Source organism: Fundulus heteroclitus, chromosome 19, assembly GCF_011125445.2.
Source record: "Fundulus heteroclitus isolate FHET01 chromosome 19, MU-UCD_Fhet_4.1, whole genome shotgun sequence".
NCBI classification, from domain to species: Eukaryota; Metazoa; Chordata; class Actinopteri; order Cyprinodontiformes; family Fundulidae; genus Fundulus; species Fundulus heteroclitus.
In genome coordinates this window covers 25,520,545-25,542,205 of record NC_046379.1, presented here as the reverse complement: position 1 = coordinate 25,542,205, position 21,661 = coordinate 25,520,545, and the positions used below count along the sequence as shown (strand labels likewise).

The 21,661-nt window shown below is 40.5% G+C and overlaps 1 protein-coding gene across 1 annotated transcript; it reads right to left on the bottom strand.

The window, feature by feature from the left end:
- Positions 1 to 170: 170 nt before the first annotated feature.
- Positions 171 to 21,205, bottom strand: LOC118567027 (probable carboxypeptidase X1). Its single transcript, XM_036150975.1, has 12 exons — positions 21,197 to 21,205; positions 20,927 to 21,066; positions 20,694 to 20,778; positions 18,610 to 18,760; positions 18,363 to 18,451; positions 18,092 to 18,215; positions 14,945 to 15,141; positions 13,161 to 13,340; positions 10,820 to 11,114; positions 4,097 to 4,236; positions 1,954 to 2,056; positions 171 to 606 (listed from the first exon to the last, which is right to left on the bottom strand). The coding sequence occupies exons 1-12, from the start codon at positions 21,203 to 21,205 to the stop codon at positions 293 to 295; spliced, it is 1,827 nt and encodes a 608-aa protein (XP_036006868.1). The 3' UTR covers positions 171 to 292.
- Between the last annotated feature and the right edge of the window lie 456 nt (positions 21,206 to 21,661).

The following is a 21,661-nucleotide window of genomic DNA, read 5'->3' as shown; positions in this document are numbered from 1 at the left end:
CATACACAAAAGATTTTTCACAGTTGTGTGCTACGTTGTGTCACATGAATTGCCAATGAAACCCGTAGACCATTTGGCCGTGTCATAATGTGGAAAAGCTGAAGGGGTATTAATGCTTCTGCACAGCACTGTAAACTGTGTATTTATGGAAATATGCGGTTTCTCTGATCCTTCAACAGTGTTTTTTTTTTTAAAGAGGAAAACCACATAGAATTTTTTTTAACCAATAATCCAGATAATTTCCGAGGCTTCCTCAGCCCTTGGTCCTGTCCTCTCTGATCCCCCGCTAAGCTCAGGAGGAGCGAGCTCTCCTCGCTCGCAGCTGCTCGCTCGCTCTGCGCCGGTTGATGGCTTTGGTGCTGGCGCGCAGCTTACGCATCCTGAGAGCACGGAGCCGCAGCTGAAGGTCCTTTGGGATCTTCTCTCCTTTGGCCCGAATCTCCTTAAGCCTCTGTATCGGCGTTTTGGTGAGGGAGAAGTCACAGATGGTGGGACGAGGCTCCATGCCGACGTGGCAGCGACGCATGGACGGCAGGTATCCCTCGGCCCGCACGATGACCTTGTACTCGCCTGGGTTCAGCAGACGCCAGTAGTCCCCGTCAGCCGCTGGAGGAGATTAGGCAGAAATATAGGTTGGTTGGCGCGTCTGGTACTTTGTAATGTTGCAAAGTGGAATATTTCTTTGCTGCCTAAAAGGAGATTGTATGATTCTTAAGCAGTGTGTAGCCCAGAATAAAATTAGAAATGTAATCCTTGCTTTCCTGCTATTTATCAGCCAACTTTGGGATTGATAGCTTGGCTTTAACCACTAAATTGTTACCACTAAGAAAGTTATTCCAACAAGCATGGCGATTTTTTGGAGTTTTTTAAACCAAGTTGCTCCCACAGCAGAAAGCAGGACCTACTAAGATTATCCGGGTAGACGTTTTACTCCAGAAAACTGCCCTGGTAGGGAGTTACTGTTGATAACATGGACTATAGTTGGAACTTTGTAAAGTGGGAGGTCTCAAACAGGTTTTATTAATAAAGTATTCACAGGATTTGCTAGTTCAAACTACTAGTTCATATTTTCTGCATCGCAAAAACGGGTCTAAAAATAAGTAAAATGTTCTTAAAGTTAGTGTATTTGTCCTTGATTTGAGCAGGTAAAAAATATTATTTGCCAATGGAATGAGTATTTTGACCCCCAAAATAAGATAATTAGACATCCTGCACTTGAAATAAGGTGATGGAGATGAGTTGTTCCTATTTTAAGTGCAAAAATCTTATTCCATTGGCAAATAATCTTATTTACCTGCTCAAATCAAGGACAAATACACTAATCTTAAGAACATTTTACTTATTTTTAGACCCGTTTTTGCAGTGTGTTCATGATTGCAGTTTATAACTTGCATAGAGTCACCAAAAAGTCTAGGGAAAGGTACAGCTAACAAAAAACGCTCGTCTGAGGTGTAAATGTGATTATTTCTTAGCACTTGCGCTGAAACTGAATTAGAATTCCTTGAAAATAAGTTGACATAAACTGTAAAGTGTAATCACTGTGACACAAATATAGCTAAAAGTTGGATTGCTGAAAATTTGACCTCTCCAACACAGTCTGCCATCTCCAAAGCAGCATCCTAAGTCCTATCAGTGTCAGATAAACACACCAGAGACAAAGCCCGGGTAAAACACAAGGTTCCAGGAAATGAAGTTCATATGGTGGTGGGGGAAAGCTGGGGGGCGCATTCCATGTTGCATAGTCAGAACGCGACACGCGGTTTTCTCTTTGTGAGGCTAGAAAGCTAAAAAGACATCTTGAAATACACAGAAACGAAGTTTCTGAACCCTAAGCCTAACTGATCTGCAAACAAAACATGGAAAGTAACCTAAGAAGACTTCTATTAGGTTTTAATTCACCATGTTACAAATGGACGCTAAATAGAAAGAGGGGAAGAAGGATGCATGACTGACCCGATCTGATGTCGTGGTCGTGGTCTTCCACTTTGATCACGGCATTAGCTACTCCGTGTTTGGTGGTCTTGTCTCTGATGACGCCTTTGATTCCTCGGTGAACCTGAGTGAGGAGGAAACCTTGTGTTGTGAGTTCAGTCCCAGGACATCGGACTTGTGCTGCAGCTCCAGGGAAAGCTTTTCTGGCTGAACATTTGACCAATATCCAGCGCACAGGCCCGGCTTGGAAGCACACATTTACAAACGGCCAAGACCGTTCCAGAACCTTATGGCTAGCCTACCTCAACCATCCTAAAAGCAGCTTTTATTTTACAGCCGTGTTCTTGCTGTTTGTGATCATCTTCAGCATTAAAGGTTCCTGGGTTTGTTCTTGAACAGCCTGATCCTATTTCCTTTTGGGTCCGATAAGAGTGGGTGTCCCAGGACAACTTATGCACTGTGTTTAAAAGATGCTGTGTCCCATTAAAGCAACAGGTTTACATTAAATCCTCAATTTCTCCCAAGAAGAAATGTCCAGACAGAAATATGTCTGTAGGCTTGTTAATGACTCAAGGTGTTCGATGTAGATTTCTTCTGATTCAGCTTTTTTGTTACACTTAAACGGTACAGCTATCACGATCCCCAGGAATTGGTGCATGTTTGGACTGGTTCTTTAAGTTCCTGGATTTGTGATTTCTTCAGTTTTCCATCCTCTGGTGTTTATGGTGTTTATTTTGACCTTGTTATTTAGCTAGTGCATTCTGTATTATTTTGGTATCTTGTTTCTGTTAGATTTTTGTGTTCCTCCCTGTCCGTTATTCTCCTTCTGGCCTCAGCTGTCTTTCAGTATCATCTGATTACTTCCACCGGCTATCCTTGCTCTCTCTCTCCATCTCCTCCCCTCTATTTAAACCGCCTGTATTCATTTCCTAGTTTCTCCGGTTTGTTTCCCTGCCTGTGCTCCATGCCCGGCCTTCCCTGTGCTCAGATTTGTAGCTTTTTGATCCTTCAATAAAGATTCACTTTTTGTCACTATGACATTCTGCATGTGAGGGGTCCTCCTTCAACTAAACCTGACGTTAGACCATCAAAAAAAAAAAAAATGCATATCAGGAAAAGATCAACTGAGTAATTCCAAAATACAATTGCAAAGGAGGATTTAATTTGATAAGTGAAGAAACTGTCATAAACAACCAGGACATTTACGAAGAACTAAAAGTAATTGCCTCCTAAACCTTATAACTGATTGCACCATCCTCTGTGAATTTTGAGCCACTTTCCTTTGCAGAATGGCTTTAATTCAGCCAGAGCAGCCTGTTTAGGTTCATGCCACAGCGTCAGAGTTGGTTAGGGAAGTCATTGTGCTGCGGTATCCTCAGAGAGAACTTTGACTTAAGCTCACAAACTGGTGGTTAAACATTCTGAAGGATTTACTGCTAGACAGCAGAATTTGTGGTTCCTCAGTTTTAAGATACGATGCCCCCCCCAAACCGTGTTAGGCTGTCCGTTCTGATCTTTTCCAATTGATGCCATTTTTACTCAGCGTCTCTCTTATTGCTGAATCGTGAACACTGAGGAAAGTGACATCTGTGCTGCTTTAGACGATTTCCTGTGTTCTTTTGGGACCTCCTGGATGAGTCAGTGCACTCTTGGAGTACTTTTAGTCAGCTGGACATTCATGGATGGTCCACCAGTGTTCAATGTTTCTCTCTTTGTGAACAATGGCTGTCACCGACGTTTGCTGTGGTCTTGACGCCCTGCATCGTGTTGTCAGTCAGGTTCTAGATGACGAGTCTACAGGCCTGGGTGTTAGTGGGGAAACTGAGCCAAAGGAATGTGGTTGGTCACACTTTTTAATGGGAGTGATTTTTTTTTTTTCTGCAAAAAGAACCTGATTAGATATCTTGGATCTTTTTCCCTTTCCTCAATGAATAAATAATCTGACGTTAAACTTTGCTCGTCGATTACAAAGAGAAGACATCTGTAAGGGAGCAAATACTTAACAGCACTGTTCCGGTGTATGCTCTAGTGAGTTTCTCCTGGAAACATTACCATTTTAAAGGATCCTTAAAGGTCTATAATTAATATAACATCCATGTTCTTGGTGAGTGTGATTTTTACACAGGAACCGCATTTCCTTGGTTAAAGACTCGTTAAGACTGACCTGCTCCATGTAAACTAGAAGAGACTCCTTATTGTTCTCCCACTCCACGGGAAGCTCTCTGGCATGAGGAAACTTATCGCAGGACAGCTCCACCGTCACCTCAAAACAGTTGGTGTGCAGGTAACTGAAGTCGTTCATACCTGCGGGAAAGACACAAAGCAAATATACCAAACGGCACCTTTATTTATTTATTTATTTATTTATTTATTCGAACATGATACAAATATAAAAATAAAATAGTGCACAGTAACAAGAAGTGCATAAGAAAGAAGAGAAAATACAGATTTTTGTTTCAGTTAACATATCATGCTCAAAACGGGGTAGGAAGAAGTGAGAACTTATAAACTCCTACCCCTAAACACTTGAGATTTTAGAGTCCTACTGTCATTAAAGAAATAAAAAAATAATAAATCAAAATCAAAGTGGCAGTTTGAAGTAACAGTTACTAATATTTACCTATACATTTTCCCATTTTATGCTGGTTTATCTTTCTAAACCCTTACACCAAGTTATTATCTTCAATACACACCTTATTGCTTTCTGTCACCATGTGTATATCTATTGAAAATTACCTCTTTGTACCTTCTTTTGAATTGTGTTAAACTATTGCTTTGTTTTAAATCTTCATGTAACTTATTCCATAACTTTACACCTTTAATTGAAATACAGAAGCTTTTCCTTGTTGTTCTAAAATTGCGGATCTTGAAGATTGAGTGACCCCTTAAGTTATACCCCCCTTCTCTTTCAGAAAACGTGCTCTGTATGTGCTCAGGTAACAACTTCTTTGATACCTTGAACATAAATTGAGCCATTTTAAATTCTACAAGGTCGTCAAATTTGAGAATTCTGGATATTATGAAGAGCGGGTTTGTATGCTCATAATAACCGACATTATGGATGATTCTAATGGCTCGTTTCTGTAGGACGGTTACCGGATGTAAAGAGCTCTTGTAATTAACTCCCCACACTTCACAGCAATATGATAAATATGGTAAAATCAGAGAGTTATATAGAGTATGAAGTGATTTAGCATTCAATACATGTCTAGCTCTGGCCAATATGGATATACTTCTACTGAGTTTACTCTGTAAGTGTTGAATATGAGGTTTCCAACTGATTTTGTCATCTATTATTAAACCGAGGAACTTATTAGCAAAAACCCTTTCTAGAGTTACGTCCTCTATTTGAACTTGAATTTCAATATTTTTATAACAGTTCCCAAAGACCATGAATTTCGTCTTGTCCAAATTTAGGGATAATTTGTTATGGTCAAACCATATCTTTAACTTACTAATCTCTGAAGTGACTGTTGAGAGAAGATGCTCTAAATTATCTCCTGAGGCTAGAATATTTGTGTCATCAGCGAATAAGATAAATTTTAATGCATTGGACACTTTACTGATATCATTTATATAAAGATTAAATAAAATTGGTCCCAATACTGATCCTTGTGGTACTCCACAGACAGTCTCCTGCCAATCAGATTCCACATCTCCCAATTTCACAAATTGTTTCCGGCTCTTTAAATAACTCCTCATCCAGTCAGAAACTACTCCCCTAATTCCATAGCGTTCTAATTTTTTAAGTAGGATTTCATGATTTATTGTATCAAAAGCTTTCTTTAAATCTATAAATATCCCTACTGCCAGTTTCTTACTATCTATTGCGTTGGTTATTTCTTCTATTAAGTCAGTTACGGCCAGCGATGTTGACCGGTTTGCTCTGAATCCATATTGACTGCTGATAAGTAGCGAATGTTTTTCTATGAATTGTTCCAGTCTTTTCTTAAAGAGTTTTTCCAGTATTTTAGAAAATTGTGGGAGAAGAGAAACAGGCCTGTAGTTAGTGAAGAGGTGTTTGTTGCCAGTTTTATACATTGGTTTGACCTTTGCTATTTTCATTTTGTTGGGAAATGATCCTGTTTGAAATGATAAATTGCAAATATAAGTTAGTGGTTTAGAGATTCCTTTAATTACTATTTTAATAGTTTTCATGTCCAGATCATCACAGTCAGTGGAAGTCTTATTTGTACAGTTATTCACAATGTTTATGATTTCTTCTTCTAGTACAGGGTTGAGATATAAGGAGCTGGGATTATTCTCAATTAGATATTGCTGAGTTGCAGTTTTTGTAGTCGGTATTTTTTCTGCTAATTGAGGTCCTATATTAACAAAAAATCTATTAAATTTATTGACGACACTTTTCAAATCAGTTATATTCTGTTCATTATCTATAAAATAGTCTGGATATTTGTTATTGTTAACTTTTCTAATGACTCTATTTAAAATATTCCATGTTTCCTTAATGTTGTTTTTATTCCTATCCAGTAATTTATAATAATAGTCCTTTTTACATGTTTTTATAATATTAGTTAACTTATTTTTATATTTCTTATATTTGTTTTCTGATTCAGACGTTCTATGTTTTAGAAATTCTCTATAAAGTTTGTTTTTCTTTTTACATGCCTTTTGTATTCCTTTTGTGATCCACTGTTCATTTTTTTGATTGCTTTTCCTGTTATATTGTTTGATTGGGCAGTGCTTGTTATATAATATTTTAAATATTTTTAAAAATTCATCATATGCTGAATTCACATCATTCATTTTATATATTAATCTCCAATCATAGGCCAACAACTCGGCTTCTAGAGCTCTTAGTGTCTCTTCAGACGTAACCCGTTTGTAATGCGTCTCTATTTTTTGATTGTCTGTTTTGCACTTACAGTCGTAGACTATGAACACTGGTAAGTGATCGGTTATGTCATTCATTAATATTCCACTAGTTAAATTATTTTCCAGCACATTTGTAAAAATATTATCAATTAAGGTAGCGCAGTGCGATGTAATGCGACTGGGCCTGGTGATTTTAGGATACAAGCTTAAACTGAACATGGTGTTAATAAATTCTTCAGTCATTCTATGTCTATTTGGATTGAGAAGGTCAATATTGAAATCCCCACAGAAAAATATTATTTTTTGATTAATTGTTATAAATTTTTCTTCTATCCAGTTGTTGAATACTTCAATGTTTGATCCAGGGGCTCTATAAATGCAACTCACTAAGACATTTTTCCTTTTTTCCATGAGTATTTCTATAGTCACACATTCAAACATGTTGTCCATCACAGTTGACATTGTTTCAATCAACTTATAATTAATCTTCTTATCAACATATAAAGCTACTCCTCCTCCATTTTTGTTTTCTCTGTTCTTACAAACCATTTCATAACCATTGATTTCAAAGTCTATGCCCTTATCACTATTGAGCCAAGTTTCTGATAAGGCAATAACATTGAATGTCTGTGAAAGTTGTTGGAGGTATTGTTTGATGCTGTCAAAATTTGCATAGAGGCTTCTGCTATTAAAGTGAATTATTGACAGCTTTTGTTCCATTTTAATGCTGTTATTGAACTGATCATCACTGTAATAGTGACAACTATCATTGCTGACATTATAGAAGTTGTTATCAGGATCAATGTCAATTTCAATATCTTGCTGATGATAGTTTCTGTGTTGGAATACGGGTAGCTCTATATCCTCATAGGCCGTGATATGTTGCATGTTTCTCATTCAGAAGTGAACGTCAGCTATGTCTGGCTGTCTGTCATACATTGTTGGATAATTTAGGGGTACTAGTACGTGGATGGGTGATCAACTTATCATAACGTAGGTAAGCAATGTCCCCTCTTTGACGTGCTGCTTTTAAGTCCGGCATTAGTTCCGCCCTCCTTTTCCTTACTGCATCCGTGAAGTCTTCGTTAATAAAAATCTTAGATCCCTTAAGTGCCTTGGTGCTCTGCAGAATAGTTGATCTGTCCTTGTATCGTAAAAATTTGACAACAATGGGCCTGGGTCTGTCTCCTCTATGTTTACCGGTGCGGTGAGCTCTCTCAATGTCAACCTTATGTTGAAAGTTTAGCTTTTCATTTAAAATAGTTTTCACTTTCTCCTCAGTCTCAGCCCAAGTCTCATTTGGTGATTCAGGAATTCCATCAAAAACCAAATTATTTCTCCTTGATTGCCCCTCAAGGTACTCCATTTTATCCGTGATAGTCATCATACCCTCACATACTTTAAATATGTCTGACTGCACCGTGTCATTTCGGTCCTTGTGCTTAGCACTTTCTACTTTAATGTCGTCAATGTCTTTCTGTGTAAATTGCAGACTGGTTTTAATGTCCTGTAGTTCTCGTGTCATTGCGTCCATTCTGGTGTTAGTAGTGTCCACAATGATTTTAACAAAACCCTTAAAATTGTCCTGTTGTTGTTGGAGTAACTCCATATACATTTGCTTTTGCTGGCTCAGCAACTCTTTGACTTGCGTGAGTGATACATAGTCCTCATCTTGTCTCCCGTCGGTCTTGGATCCTTTTGGAGGCATTATTTTGCTTCTTTTTGCCTGCCGCTTCCTTAAGGCTCCTGCTCAGCAGTTGGAGGCCACTGCGCTGTCTCTCTGTGAACACAGACACCCTGGGCCAGACGCGTTGTTCAAGCACAGCCGATCTCTCGCTGTTCAGCTAACTGTGGTGAGTAGCGGTACTTACGGACAAGGCAGAGTTTTACCTCTGCCTGTTGTCAATCCAACGCGTCGTTTTCCACTGGTTGTTTTCTCTGTTAGGTCGGTTAGCTGCCGGACGTTGGCCTCGTCCCGGTTAGCAGCCGTGATGTTAGTAAGCTAGCCGCAGCAAGCTAGCCGCACTGTCGCTCCCTCTGGTGTCGCCGCTCTTGGCTCACCGGTAACGTTGATTCACAAACTCCAGCTCTCGTGAAGCGAGACACGTAAGCGGGAAAAGAACCGCGATGAAAACTCACCTAATTAGTATTACACATGGAGCGTAAAAGTAAGATAAAACAGTGCTAAAACTGCGGAAGTAGCGGAGGTCAACCAAGGCTGCCAGCGCATGCGCACATCAATTGGATGTGCGCATGCAAGATCAATCCTTCCCTTGACAATGGGAAGGATTGATCATCACCTAGGAGATGATACTTTCAAATGGCTTGTTCCATATACCACAGGAACTGATTTATGGAACCACTGGGTGTTATTTTTGACCAAGACATGTCATTTAAATCCCATATTAAACAGGTTTCCAGAGTTTCCTTTTTTCACCTCCGGAATATCGCCAAAATTAGAAACATTCTGTCCAGGAGTGATGCTGAAAAACTAGTCCATGCATTTGTTACTTCAAGGCTGGACTATTGTAATTCTTTATTATCAGGAAGTCCACAAAATGCAGTTCAAAGTCTTCTGGTGATCCAAAATGCTGCAGCAAGAGTTCTGATGAAAATCAACCAGAGGGATCATATTTCTCCTATTTTAGCTTCCCTTAATTGGCTTCCTGTTAAATCAAGAATAGAATTAAAAATTCTTCTTCTAACGTATAAAGCCCTTAATAATGAAGCTCCATCATATATGAGAGCTCTGATTACCCCGTATGTTCCTAACAGAGCACTTCGCTCTCAGACTGCAGGTCTGCTGGTGGTTCCTAGAGTCTCTAAAAGTAGAATGGGAGGCAGATCCTTTAGCTATCAGGCTCCTCTCCTGTGGAACCAACTCCCAGTTTTGGTCCGTGAGGCAGACACCCTGTCTACTTTTAAGACTAATCTTAAAACTTTCCTTTTTGACAAAACTTATAACTAGAGTGGCTCATGTTACTCTGAGCTACCTTTATAGTTTTACTGCTATAGGCTTAGGCTACTGGAGGACATCAGGATCTAATTTTCTACTGTTCTTCAATTATGCATTGCGTGTCGTCATTTCTGCTTTAACTTTCTGTTCTCTCTCTTTTATCTTCATAGTAGGAACACCTGGTCTGGTGTTCTGTTAGCTGTGACATCATCCAGAGAAGACGGCTCACCCGCTACTACCATCTAATGTAGAACAGATTACTAGATCAATGTGTGCTTCTGTGCTTGTTTGTCTCTCTTGTTGTGTCTCTGTTCTGTCTTCTGTAACCCCAGTCGGTCGAGGCAGATGACCGTTCATACTGAGCCCGGTTCTGCCGGAGGTTTTCCTCCCTGTTAAAGGGGAGTTTTTCTTTCCTCTGTCGCTTCATGCTTGCTCAGTATGAGGGATTGCTGCAAAGCCATGTACAATGCAGATGACTCTCCCTGTGGCTCTACGCTTCTCCAGGAGTGAATGCTGCTTGTCGGAACTTTGATGCAATCAACTGGTTTCCTTATATAGGAACATTTTTGACCAATCTGTATAATCTGATTGAATGTGACTTTGTAAAGTGCCTTGAGAATTGGCCAATAATGAATGAATTGGCGCTATATAAATAAAATTGAATTGAACTGAAAGTCTTCCACCAAACAGGAAGTGACAACATCTGCTGTCAGGAAGGTCACATTTTAGTCATGCCACAGCTGATTTTAATGACCTAACATTTTATTTTTTTGCTTCTTTTCTGTGCTGCCTAAGTGTAGTTTAATATATATTTCCTTATCCATTACATGAAAGGCTTTTTTTTTTTAATAATCTAAAAGCGGAGGAGCAAAGATCCTTGATGAAAACTATATAAATTTAGGTTTCATGTTGTGTTATTCTTTAATTTTACTGTAAAGCAGTGCGTATTACCGTGGTGTTCTGCACCATGCAAGAGAAAATTTAGTTTTCCTGAACAGAGACACATCACTCAAGAGGAGGTATCGCAGGTTAAAGACACTGAAATTTGAACAATTCAAGAGTAAATATCCCCCTGGTGTGGGGCCAGTGACTCACTGCCGGGGACTGTGTGCCAGGCCCCGCCGTTGATGATGTTGTTGTGCATCTGGAAGTCCTCGTAATGGCAGTTGCGGCGGTCGGGGTTGGCCAGGACCAGGTGGGTCGAGGCGTAGACGGTGGCCAGCCAGCGGAAGAAGGCGTCGTCTGCCGTGGGGGTGTCCTCCTGAGGGGCCCAGTCACGGGTGCAGTCGAACGGGTACGTGACGACCAGCTCCCCGCCGTGAAGGTTTGCGCTGAGCACGAAGGGGATATCCTGCATCCAGCTGATGACGGCCCTCGTCTCTGGCGCAACCTGAGCGGGGATGGAATGGTTTTGTGTTTTTGATAATGCAAAAGAGGAACACCATTTAGAACATGACTCAGTAGTGGAAGGAAGAGAATTTTTCCATGTTTTTGTTAGTAATATCTAAAAAGGGAGCTGCAGAGATCAAAGTCAGCTTTACTGTCAATTCCGTAATAGATACTTAGACATACAACCAGAGGTCAAGTATCTGTGAACATGACAATTATTGATTGTGGCCTCTACAAATTATGAATTAGTGACGAGTGGGATGAAGAAAGCTATTGTTAAACGAGGCCTTGAGCCAGGGTAGTCAAACATACGGCCCGCTGAACAATTTAGTCCGGCCCCGTGGCTAAATGCATTATTATTCAACAATGATTTATTTTTTTTTTCCAGTGTCCTGTCTGGCAATGTGGCAATAAGAATTGTTGTCTTAATGCCAAAAAGAGCTCATCAGATTTGACTTTCACAAATGGAGCAGTACGGCTTTTACCATAGTAATCAGCTTGATTTATGAATGTGAATAGTTTTATTATGATTCATGCGGGGATTATCTCAAATGATATGGACACTACAATAGGAAAGTAGGAGAGGAAAGGAAGAACAAGAAGAAAAAAAGAAAAGATGAAAGAAAAGGAAGAGAATGATAAAACAATTATTGAAAAAAACATGTACTTTGCTTAATTGAAAATCTGCAGTTCCTATATTGTCCACGAGCTGTGTTTTTTTATCAGCAGATGGTAGCACTGAGCTTCAGATGTGGAAAATTGATTTTGAATAATTTCTTAATTTTTATCTGTTTGATGTATTTTGTCATGCAGGACAGTGTTTTTAAGTTCCAAAAAATGTGAATAAAGGTTTTTCAACATTGTACAATCACTGTGATCAGTTCTTATGCATAATGCACAAGTAAATGTTTAACTGAGTAAAAGTATTGTTGAAATTGCACATACTTTTCTTAAAAACGCTGAGGTTACTCATAATATATTGTGTAAAAGTGAAATTCATTTAATATAAAAATCAACAACAAGTCCACTTTTATTAGTTCTATTTAATCTTGCAATGAGTTAACTCGTGTGGCCCTCTTGAGATCAGATTAAGCTGAATGCGGCCCCTCAACCAAAATGAGTTTGACACCCCTGCCTTAAGGACTCCCATGGCCAGTTTGCCACCAGCCATACAGGGGGCACAGCAAGCATGTGGAAGGAGGGGAGATTGAAACAGATTTTTTTGTTTTTGTTTTGGCCTTTAAGCAAAACAAGCTGGTCAGAGTCTATGGGGAGGTGGATGAAGCTAACTATTTAATTTCAGTTAAAAAGATACAATGGGGTTGAATCGAATGCAAGCTTAAATTTTACATTAAAAATGTGAAAGGCGCTTTTGTTTTTCACTTTGATGCATTGCTTTTTGTTGGTTTGTCGCATAAAATCCAGATAAAATACAGGTTTGTGATTGTGACAAGAGTAGAAAAAAAACTCAGGGGTGTGATTCTCCAAGGGAATTTAACCATTTAGGGTAAAATGCTGATCTTAACGGAAACGTAAAAAAATTTTCATGGTCAAAATGACATTGTCGTCTGGTGACATAAGTTTTCCATTTCATTCACATGGAAAAGATAAAAAATATATATTTTATTTCCTTAAAACATGGAAAGTGACCAAATACCGAGAAATGGTTCTCAGGAAAACTTCCGGCACTTGGCCTGGGAAATATTTCCTGATCAGAGTACTGCATGCCATTAAATCAGAACCATGGCTTTCCGTGTTTTAAAGGTGCTTCTCACAATAACCTTCAATAAACTCTCATCTTTTACGTGTGCCTGTCTTAAAGTCTTTCTGTTTACAGCTGTTGTGACAACACCCAATGTGTGAAAGTAATATTTTGTAAGTAATAAGTAATATAGTGAGTCTCATGTTTGGCGTTCACAGAGTCACATGTTTTAATGCAGAAACAAAAATAAAATCTAAACCATTGTTATTCCCCCTCCTGTCGTTATTCCCAGAAGCACCAGATGGTGCCAAAGTGAAGGTGGGGTGGGTGTTCGTTGCTCCTTACCATGGCATCTTCCTGAGTGTAGTATTCTGGGATGGGGATGTAGTGGTTGGGCACTTTAGATGCATCGGCTGCGTTCTCCTGGGCCTCCCACATGATGTTGTTGAGGTCTGGAAAGTTGTGATTCAGATCGATTCCTTCGAAGGTGAATCGCCCGTCAGCCCAGCCGGCCAGTTCTGACCCCTGCAGCAGGTCAGATCAGCCCATCAGAAACGATGCATTATGATGAAGGCACCATGCCGTCCAATGCAACTTAAGAGTACTCACTACTTTTTCCATATTTTGAGACAGAGATGTCAGAGTATAGACAGAAATAAGCATATACTATTCATGCGGTATCAGAGCAGAAACCAAGCAATAAAGGCAAATAGTTGTCTGTAGACCTCCGGGACCGCATTGTGTCAAAGCACAAATATAGGGAGGGGCGCAGCGTTGCGAATCCTGAATAGCTGTATGATCGCTAGTATTTAAATAGAAGTTTGGAACCACCAGGACTCCCACTTATTCTGCCAAAGAGAATATTCAGTGAAGAACCGTCTTGGTCGGAGAAGTGACCAAGAAACAATGATCACTGAGGTAAAGATCAAGTATTGCCTTGTGGACGTAGGAGAAGGACCCAGAAGGTCAACCACTTTCTGGTATAGTTGTCACATGGCCATGACGGCCTACTTGAATGCTGCTTAAAAAAAGAAAATACTTTTTTTTTTTTTTTTTTGGAGATTGTCTGAGCAGGAGATACAAAAGCATCTTTCTCTGATTAATCCAAAAGCAAACTTTTTGGGTTTATCTCCAAGGACCAAGGTCTGGAGAAAAACAGGCATCGCCTGGCAAATGCCATCCCTGTTAGGAAGCATGTTGTGGGATTTTTGTTTTCTACCACAGGAACTGGGCAACATGCCCACAACGAAGCTAAGATGACAGCGCAAATAACGATGACGCATCCTTCAAGAAAACCTTTCTTGAAGAGTGCTTTGGACCTCTGAGTGAGAAGCTGATTAGTTTTGCAACACAGCAATGACCAAAAGCACATGTCAAAGATTATAGAGGAGTGACGTCAAGGGTCTGAGAGCGTCTTTTAGTGGTCTAACCAGAGCACGGACTTAAATGCAGAAGAAGATCTCTGGAGAGCTCTAAAAATGGCCGCCCTCGCACCTTGACAGGATCTACGGATGGAGAATCAGAGCGAACATTCAAAAGCAGGTCTGCTGTGAGGGGCTGGGCCAAAAATAATATCTCAATATTTTTACGCTGATAAACGATATTTATCTCGATAGTTGTTGTTTTTTTTTTTCACAAACAAATTATAAAAAGGCATCTCTAAATCAAAGCTTGATCCCAAATGTCTCACAGGCACATTTTATTTAACAAACTGTAGATAAATGTAAGAAACGGCTGAAAAATATCCTACTGGAATACATAAATGTAATTTTAATGCAATGTAGATCATCTCGATATACATGATATAGTCTCATCATATATATATTTTTAAATCTCGATATTTTTAAAACCACGAAAAGCCCTTTTGCCATGCCTATAGAGACAGACCCAAAAGGACCAGTCACGGCTGCCAAAGGAGCTTCAAATAAGTATTAAGTAAAATTTATCTTTACATTTAATTAAATTACAAAAACATCTATTTACTTTGTCATTGTCGGCAAACTTATGTTGATTCGTTTTTAAAGACAACTGTTTAAAGAACGTGTCTGTAACGCCACAAAATATGGACAGAGTTAAGAGCCTGGATCCTTTCTGGTGGCGCGTTATGACGTTAGTCTAGCATCACCCACCTTCTGATGAGCAACTTCATATCCGTCTGGGTTCATGGAGGGCAGAAGGTGGATCCGCGTCTCGGTAACCAGCCGCACGACACGCTGGGTGCCCTTTTTGTATTCTTTGCACAAATACTGCATGAGGTTTAAGACGAGCTCTCGGCCCAGCACCTCGTTCCCGTGCATCCCCGCCACGTAGCGAAACTCCGGTTCACCTGCCAAGAGGAGAATTTAGAGGGTTCCTATTGATTGCCAGGAAATCAATGAGGAAATTGGATTGGGTCCAATGAGGGGTAAACAGGGTTTATTTGAGATTTGGCCGATTTTCATTGAAGAACTGGGGGGGGGGGGGGGGGGGGGTAAGGAGCAGATTCCTCTCACAGATTAAAGGTTTTGTTCTCAGGAACGATTTTGAATTGCACCACTTCAAACCCTGATTGCCCAGACATAACAGCAGACATTCCTGGATGTAAGAAAAAAAAAAAAACTCTCAGCTCCCAAGATCTCTCAGAGATTACCGCTCTGCTGTTCCTAACTTGTTTTCCTGATCTTGACACTGGCATCAGAAAAAGTTTTCACTCCCTTGAACCTTCTTCACTTCCCCACAATTCTGGACCTTATGGAAGAGTGAGAAGACAGCCGTTGTTGGATGAAAGTCCTAAAACGTTTTATTTCCAGCTTGCATGAAGCCAGCAAACATGGGGAGGATGGTGCTCTGGCCAGATGATACATCCAGGGAGCTTTTCAGCTTATATGTAAAAAGCTAGGTCTTGTAGAAAGATAGTGGTGACAGCACCACTCAGTGGGGAGGCTTTCATTCAGCAGGGAGACGGAAGCTGGCTATAGTTGATGGGGAAGATGAATAGAGCTAAATACAGGGAAGTGAACCGTTAGAGGCTAAAAAAAGGATGGTTAAATTAGTCTTATTTGTATAAAAATGCTTCTTGTTGTTCAAGCACAAGGTCTCACGATGTTTGCAGTTCCAAACATCGATGTTTGTGTATGAGGTCAAAAAGGGTCATAGTGTCCATTAAAAATGTAATTTTCCTCAGTTATGCCCGCAGAAGAGTAAGTAGCATATTTCTTTTTTCAGATTACCTTTTTTTTTTTTTTTTTTTACAAATCGAAAGCGATGAACTGGGCCAAACTTTTTCAGATTGACCAGATTTAACAGCAGACATTCCTGAATTTAAAAAAGTCCCAAGTACCCAAGATTTCTACTGAATAAGAACTTATTTCTCCGAAATTGCAAATCTTTGTTTATTTGGGCCTCGTCTTTGCCGTTGGAGTCACGCTTATTCACATAACCACTTTTATTACCAACAGCTGTTGATGCATTGAAGAGAAAAGGGGGGGGGGGGATTCCCATCATCTCCTTTTGGGAGAGAAGGACTTAAATATGTTTCTTAAGAACAAAGCAGGATATGCTGCACCACGCTTGATTTATTTGTGGTTTTTGGCATACTTGGAGTAACCAAAGTTAACATTAAAGCAAAAGTCGGAAAGCCTGAAGACAACATAACAAAGATATCGAAAAGTTAGTTTACATAAGAGGGGCCTTCTCTGCGATCCAGCCCTCCCTGTGTGGTTCTTCTGCAGGAACCAGACTGTGTAAACACTGCAGGATGTTAAAGCGAGCCCCCGACTTGCTAAGGTCTGAGTAACTGGAGGAGATTTGAAGACCTCCAGTCTACAGATACAGAGCTGTGTAAAAGGATTTGCCCTGTTAAGAATTTCTTCACCCCTACACGTTTCACATCTTCAAACATATTTGAATGACCCTATGTGGAACTAATCCCCGCCTTCTAAAATCACAAATTATACCTTTGATTAACCACTGTTTAAAGTGGTGCTGAATTTCGTTAACATTGCGCAGGTCTGATCAGCGGCAATGAATCAGAAAAATCACTTGTCCAACAAAATGAAGAAGGCTTAAAAGGCAACAGATCATGGCCCGACGTAAAGAAATTCAAGAAGAGATGAGAAACCAACCTTCATGGTGGGTGGGGGTAGAAATCAGCCAGCCGCTGTCACACAAGAATCTTAAACTCCATGTTAAAATAAACATGTATTTCCATTAGCACCGCAGCTACCTGTCAGAATTTGTTGGTGGGGGGCTCATCTGGGAAAGGAACCCGGGACCTAATGTAATCCCATTACATCTTGACCAAAACTAAAATAGTATGTCAGAAAAAGAATATCATGAAAGAAACAAGGTGGTTGGAGTTTGATGGTTTGAGGTTGTTTGGGGACCTGGATGACCTGCCATAATTCAATTCAATTAAATTTCATGTATATAGCGCCAAAACATGAAACATGTCATCTCAAGGCACTTTCCAAAATCAAATTCAATCAGATTATACAGATTCATTCAGATTACTTGGGTTAGGGAGCAGGAAAATTATGCAAATAACATTAGTCCATCTCTGAAAGCTCGAAAAGATAATGACTTATTTGTTTGCGTGAGCTAGACCAAATCTATACTATGGAGATAATAATAATAATTGAACTTTATTGATCTCACAATGTAGAAATTCATATCTGCATCTTAACCCATCCCCTTGGGGAGCAGTGGGCTGCCATGTGCGTCGCCCGGGGAGCAATCTGGGGTTAAGGGTCTTGCTCAGGGACCCAGAGTGCAGGCTGTGAGGATCAAACCAGGTACTTGCAACCTTCTCAGAGTGCAAGCAAACTGCTCTAACCACTAGGCCAACACCTCAGAAATAACTGCGATCCTGAAACGTGGCCTTTGAAAAGGCTGTTCATGCTCCAGAACCGTCATGTACGGCTGAATTAAGACAGTTCCTCAAAGAGTGGGTAAAATTTCAAAAGCATTGTAAAAGACTTCTTGGTAGTTATCACAAGTCCTTGATGGGAGTTGTTAGAGTGCCATTTATGAGCATAAACAAGATCATTAACTGGTCTAGAGGGTAATTTTGTTCACATGGGGTGCTTGGTTAAATGTTCCCCTTAATTCCTGAAATAATAATTTGACACATTATGTGTTCCCACAGGTACTCTTAGAATAAAATGTGTTTGAGGATCCAAAACATTTTATTAGAAATACAACAGAGAAAAAACATCGAGGGGGGTCAAATACTTTTCCACTGCCCGGCGTCTAAAGTGGAGCTTTCATCTGGACTCTGAGTCTTTAAATGCTCTTACCGAGTTCATGTTTTCCCGGGTTATCGGATATCTCCATGACGTACAGCTTGAGGCCCATGTAGCTCTTGCCTATGGTGTAGATGCGGGTGATCTCTGGACACTCCTCCGTCACAGACTTCATGAGCTGCACGGTCAGAAAGGCAAGTTGGAGTGAATGTCTTCGAGGGGTTAAATCCGGGGTCTGAGTCAATCCTTACACAGTTAGTGGTCTGAGGAAATCCATCTGCTTCAACTTTATGAGAGTGGGGACTTACTCATCGTCTGGTTTTACCTTTCTCATCTCTTTGTAGTTGTGGTGTCTGAAGTCCAGATTATCCCTGGACCCTCCTTCTTGCTGACTGGAAAACGGATCCGTTGGATCTATGTGGAAAGCCCAGAGAGGGTTTCAGTAACTCTGTTTCTCTTGCCGACTGCCGCCCGCATTAGATATGATCGGCGTCTTGTTTTGAAAGTCAAGCATGGACACGACTCAGTAAGTGACACACTGTGTGCCTCTGTAGCGGTGAATGTGTGCATACCGTGGACACGGCAGCCCAGTAACTCGGCCCTGAGGCAGATGGTCCCGTTGTAGTACCAGGTCTGAGGGTTGATGCGGATGAAACGGGCGACAGTGGGAACCGGCAGGAGCCCGAGAACCGGAGTCTCTGGATCCTGATTCCCTTTGAATATCTGTAAAGTTAATCGAACAATCATTGCCTTGCCAGGGAACCACAAACTTTCCTCTCCAACAGAATGGTTTAGATCAGGGGTCACCAGCCGTTTTGAAACTGAGAGCTACTTCGTTGCTACCGTGTCATACGAAGGGATACCAGTACTGATGTTTAAACTAGAAGAGTCTAAATTCCCCTTAACGTTATGTAAAATAAGCATTTTTTCATGCTTTTTAGACGCTATCATTTCTAAATCTATGTAAATGAAAGAGTGATCAAAAGGGAAAGAATAATGAAATAAAATTAAATGGGTTTGTAGTGGGTTGTGCCAGTTTTAGAACAGGCTCATGGGCACCACATGTGGTCCTTGGGGGCTACCTGGTGCCCCCCCGGGCATCATGTTGGTGAACCCTGGTTTAGATCAAAGCATTTCATGCCGACACGTGGCCCAGTCAAAGCCCAGACTTAAACCCACTTGAGAATCTGTGTCAAGACGTGTAAATTGATCCACAGACACCATTCATGCAATCTGGAGGCGAAGGAGTTTTAGTTTCACGCCTCCAAAATCGTGCGCCTGACTGAATATGTGAAAGAGTTTGAAGGCTGGCTATATGATTTTGCCTGACACTGTGGAGTTGGACATTTTAGGATGCTATAATTATTGACGTGTTCAATGAAAGTGAGTGCTTTTATTGTCTAGCATGCCTATAAGAAACAATTACATTTTTACATCTACAAACGACATTTCATTCATATAGCCTAATTATTAAAAAAAATGTATACATTGAAAAATACAGCAATCACGGACAGATTGGACTTAAAAAAGGTAAACAATAATCTTTTGAGACTGCTTTCAAAGAGGACTTGGTTAGTATTGACATATTTTCACAATCTATGTATTCTTTTGAAGTATCAGTTACAAAATATTTTGTTTAGTTTGACCCTCAGTTCATGTTTTTCCAACTTTTGTCACCGATTTTCACACATTGCCTGATCGCACTCATCAGCTTAAACCTTCAGGCTTATCTGGCCATGAATCACCTTCCTATTCCATATAGCCACGTGGTAATTTGGTCCAGCCCGTCTGTCTGACCGCGTGACTATTTTGGTTTTACACCATTAGCCACAGGATCTCGGATAAAGACTGTAACAAATATGTTCTCAAACAAAGAGAACGTTTTGTGCTTTGAATCTTATCAGTGCGTGTGGCTTAAATATCGCACACGACTCCAGTGTGAAGCCTTTAAGGTTCGTAAACATTCGAGCAACACCAGCACTCCAGAAAGGAACGACTGATGTCTCTTGAGTGTCCCCAGAGAGACGTCAATGAGCCGTTGGGTCTGAAATCGCACAAGAGGGCACAGAAGTTAAGTCCTTCTGCAGAGAGAGAGTAAAAACATTGACATCTGGATCAGAGTTTTAGTTTCTAAAAGTCTTCACATGCCTTAAAGGCAAAAACATAGTCTGAAAACTTGACCTCCTTGGCACTGATTGTTGTCTTGGCATGAAATGAAAAACTGGAGACTTCCCCCCTTTTCCTGCCCCTTTTCCCTGGAAAGACATCAGATTTTTCCAAAGATGAAAACAGACACGTGCTGCTAAAAGAAAGGGGGGGGAAAAAACTGCTTGCCGGCACAGAAAAGCCTTGGATGTCTTTAGGACATAGTGTGCAGGCTTCAGTATTCACCGTAATATGGAAGCTGTACTGTATATTTGGTGTTTTTGTTAATGCTTTTCTTATTATAAATGCAAAGGATTTATTTTACAACTGGAACTATTTTCCCTGGGTTTGTTTCAATTTTGCAGTTTTATACTTTTGCACAACTACTCTCTGGTTCTTAATGTATTATTTAGGCGCGAGATCTTCTAAAACCTGCCCTCCAGTGGGTCCATTGGGTCCGTGGCGACTGCGCCCCTTCCTTGAATCAAATGATGCAGACCGTTGCTCTTACCGCCTCTTCTGTTCCGTTCCTGCAGGTCTGCCAGTCCACAGAGTCGTTGCTAAACTGAACTTTGTAGGTTTCAACCCAATCCCAACTAGAACGACAAGCACAATACATTTAGTTGTTTTTAGACGCGACAACCAGGCGGTTTCTAAAATAATGTTTCTGTATGCTAACCAAATATTATATACTCATTCCAAATGTGTGTAGTCAATAATAGAAAGAATGCGATACTACCTGACCTCCAGATAGAGTTTCTGCCTTGCAGGATGACTCCTGTAAACAGGGTGAGATGAATGGCGTCCACTTCAAGCCACTGATGCTGGTCCTTGAACTCAGCACACCAGGCTCCATCATACTCATCTCCGTCATGAATTCCTGACTAGAAAGAAGAAAAATATATATTTTGTCCTTTTTTTCTTCTTTCGGCTGCGAAGTCCATCAAAAAGCTCCTCGTATGTTCTTGGCATGAAACATTACTTGGGAGTTTGGTATTGCATAAGTTGACCTACTTCTAACATAACTGCTTTCAGATGGCAGATTTCAGGCCGCAGAACAGGGAGGATTCAGTGTCGGGGCAATAAACTCTGTGCTCTGTGTTTAACCTCACTGCTGACAGACCTCCTGCATAGCTGAACCGTCTAAAAAGCTGAGAACTTCTCATAAAGGTGGACTGACATGCAAAAATACGCAAACTCGATATCTTTTCACATACTTCCAAAAACGTTAATGTTTTTTTGGAGCAGGAACCAAACAAAATAGCACATAGTTGTGATAAAAATACTTGGTTTTCATTGTTATTGAAGAATACAATTCTGAAAAGTGTGGCATGTATTTGGCCATCCACTGGTTAGACAGGGGGAGCATTGAGCGGGCCCAAGGCTCCTCCTGAGGAGCTGCAGCTCAGGGGAAGGAATATGTCAAAAGGACAGCTAATGGAGACGGACTCCGCAAATCTGTTTTTTAAGCTATGATGA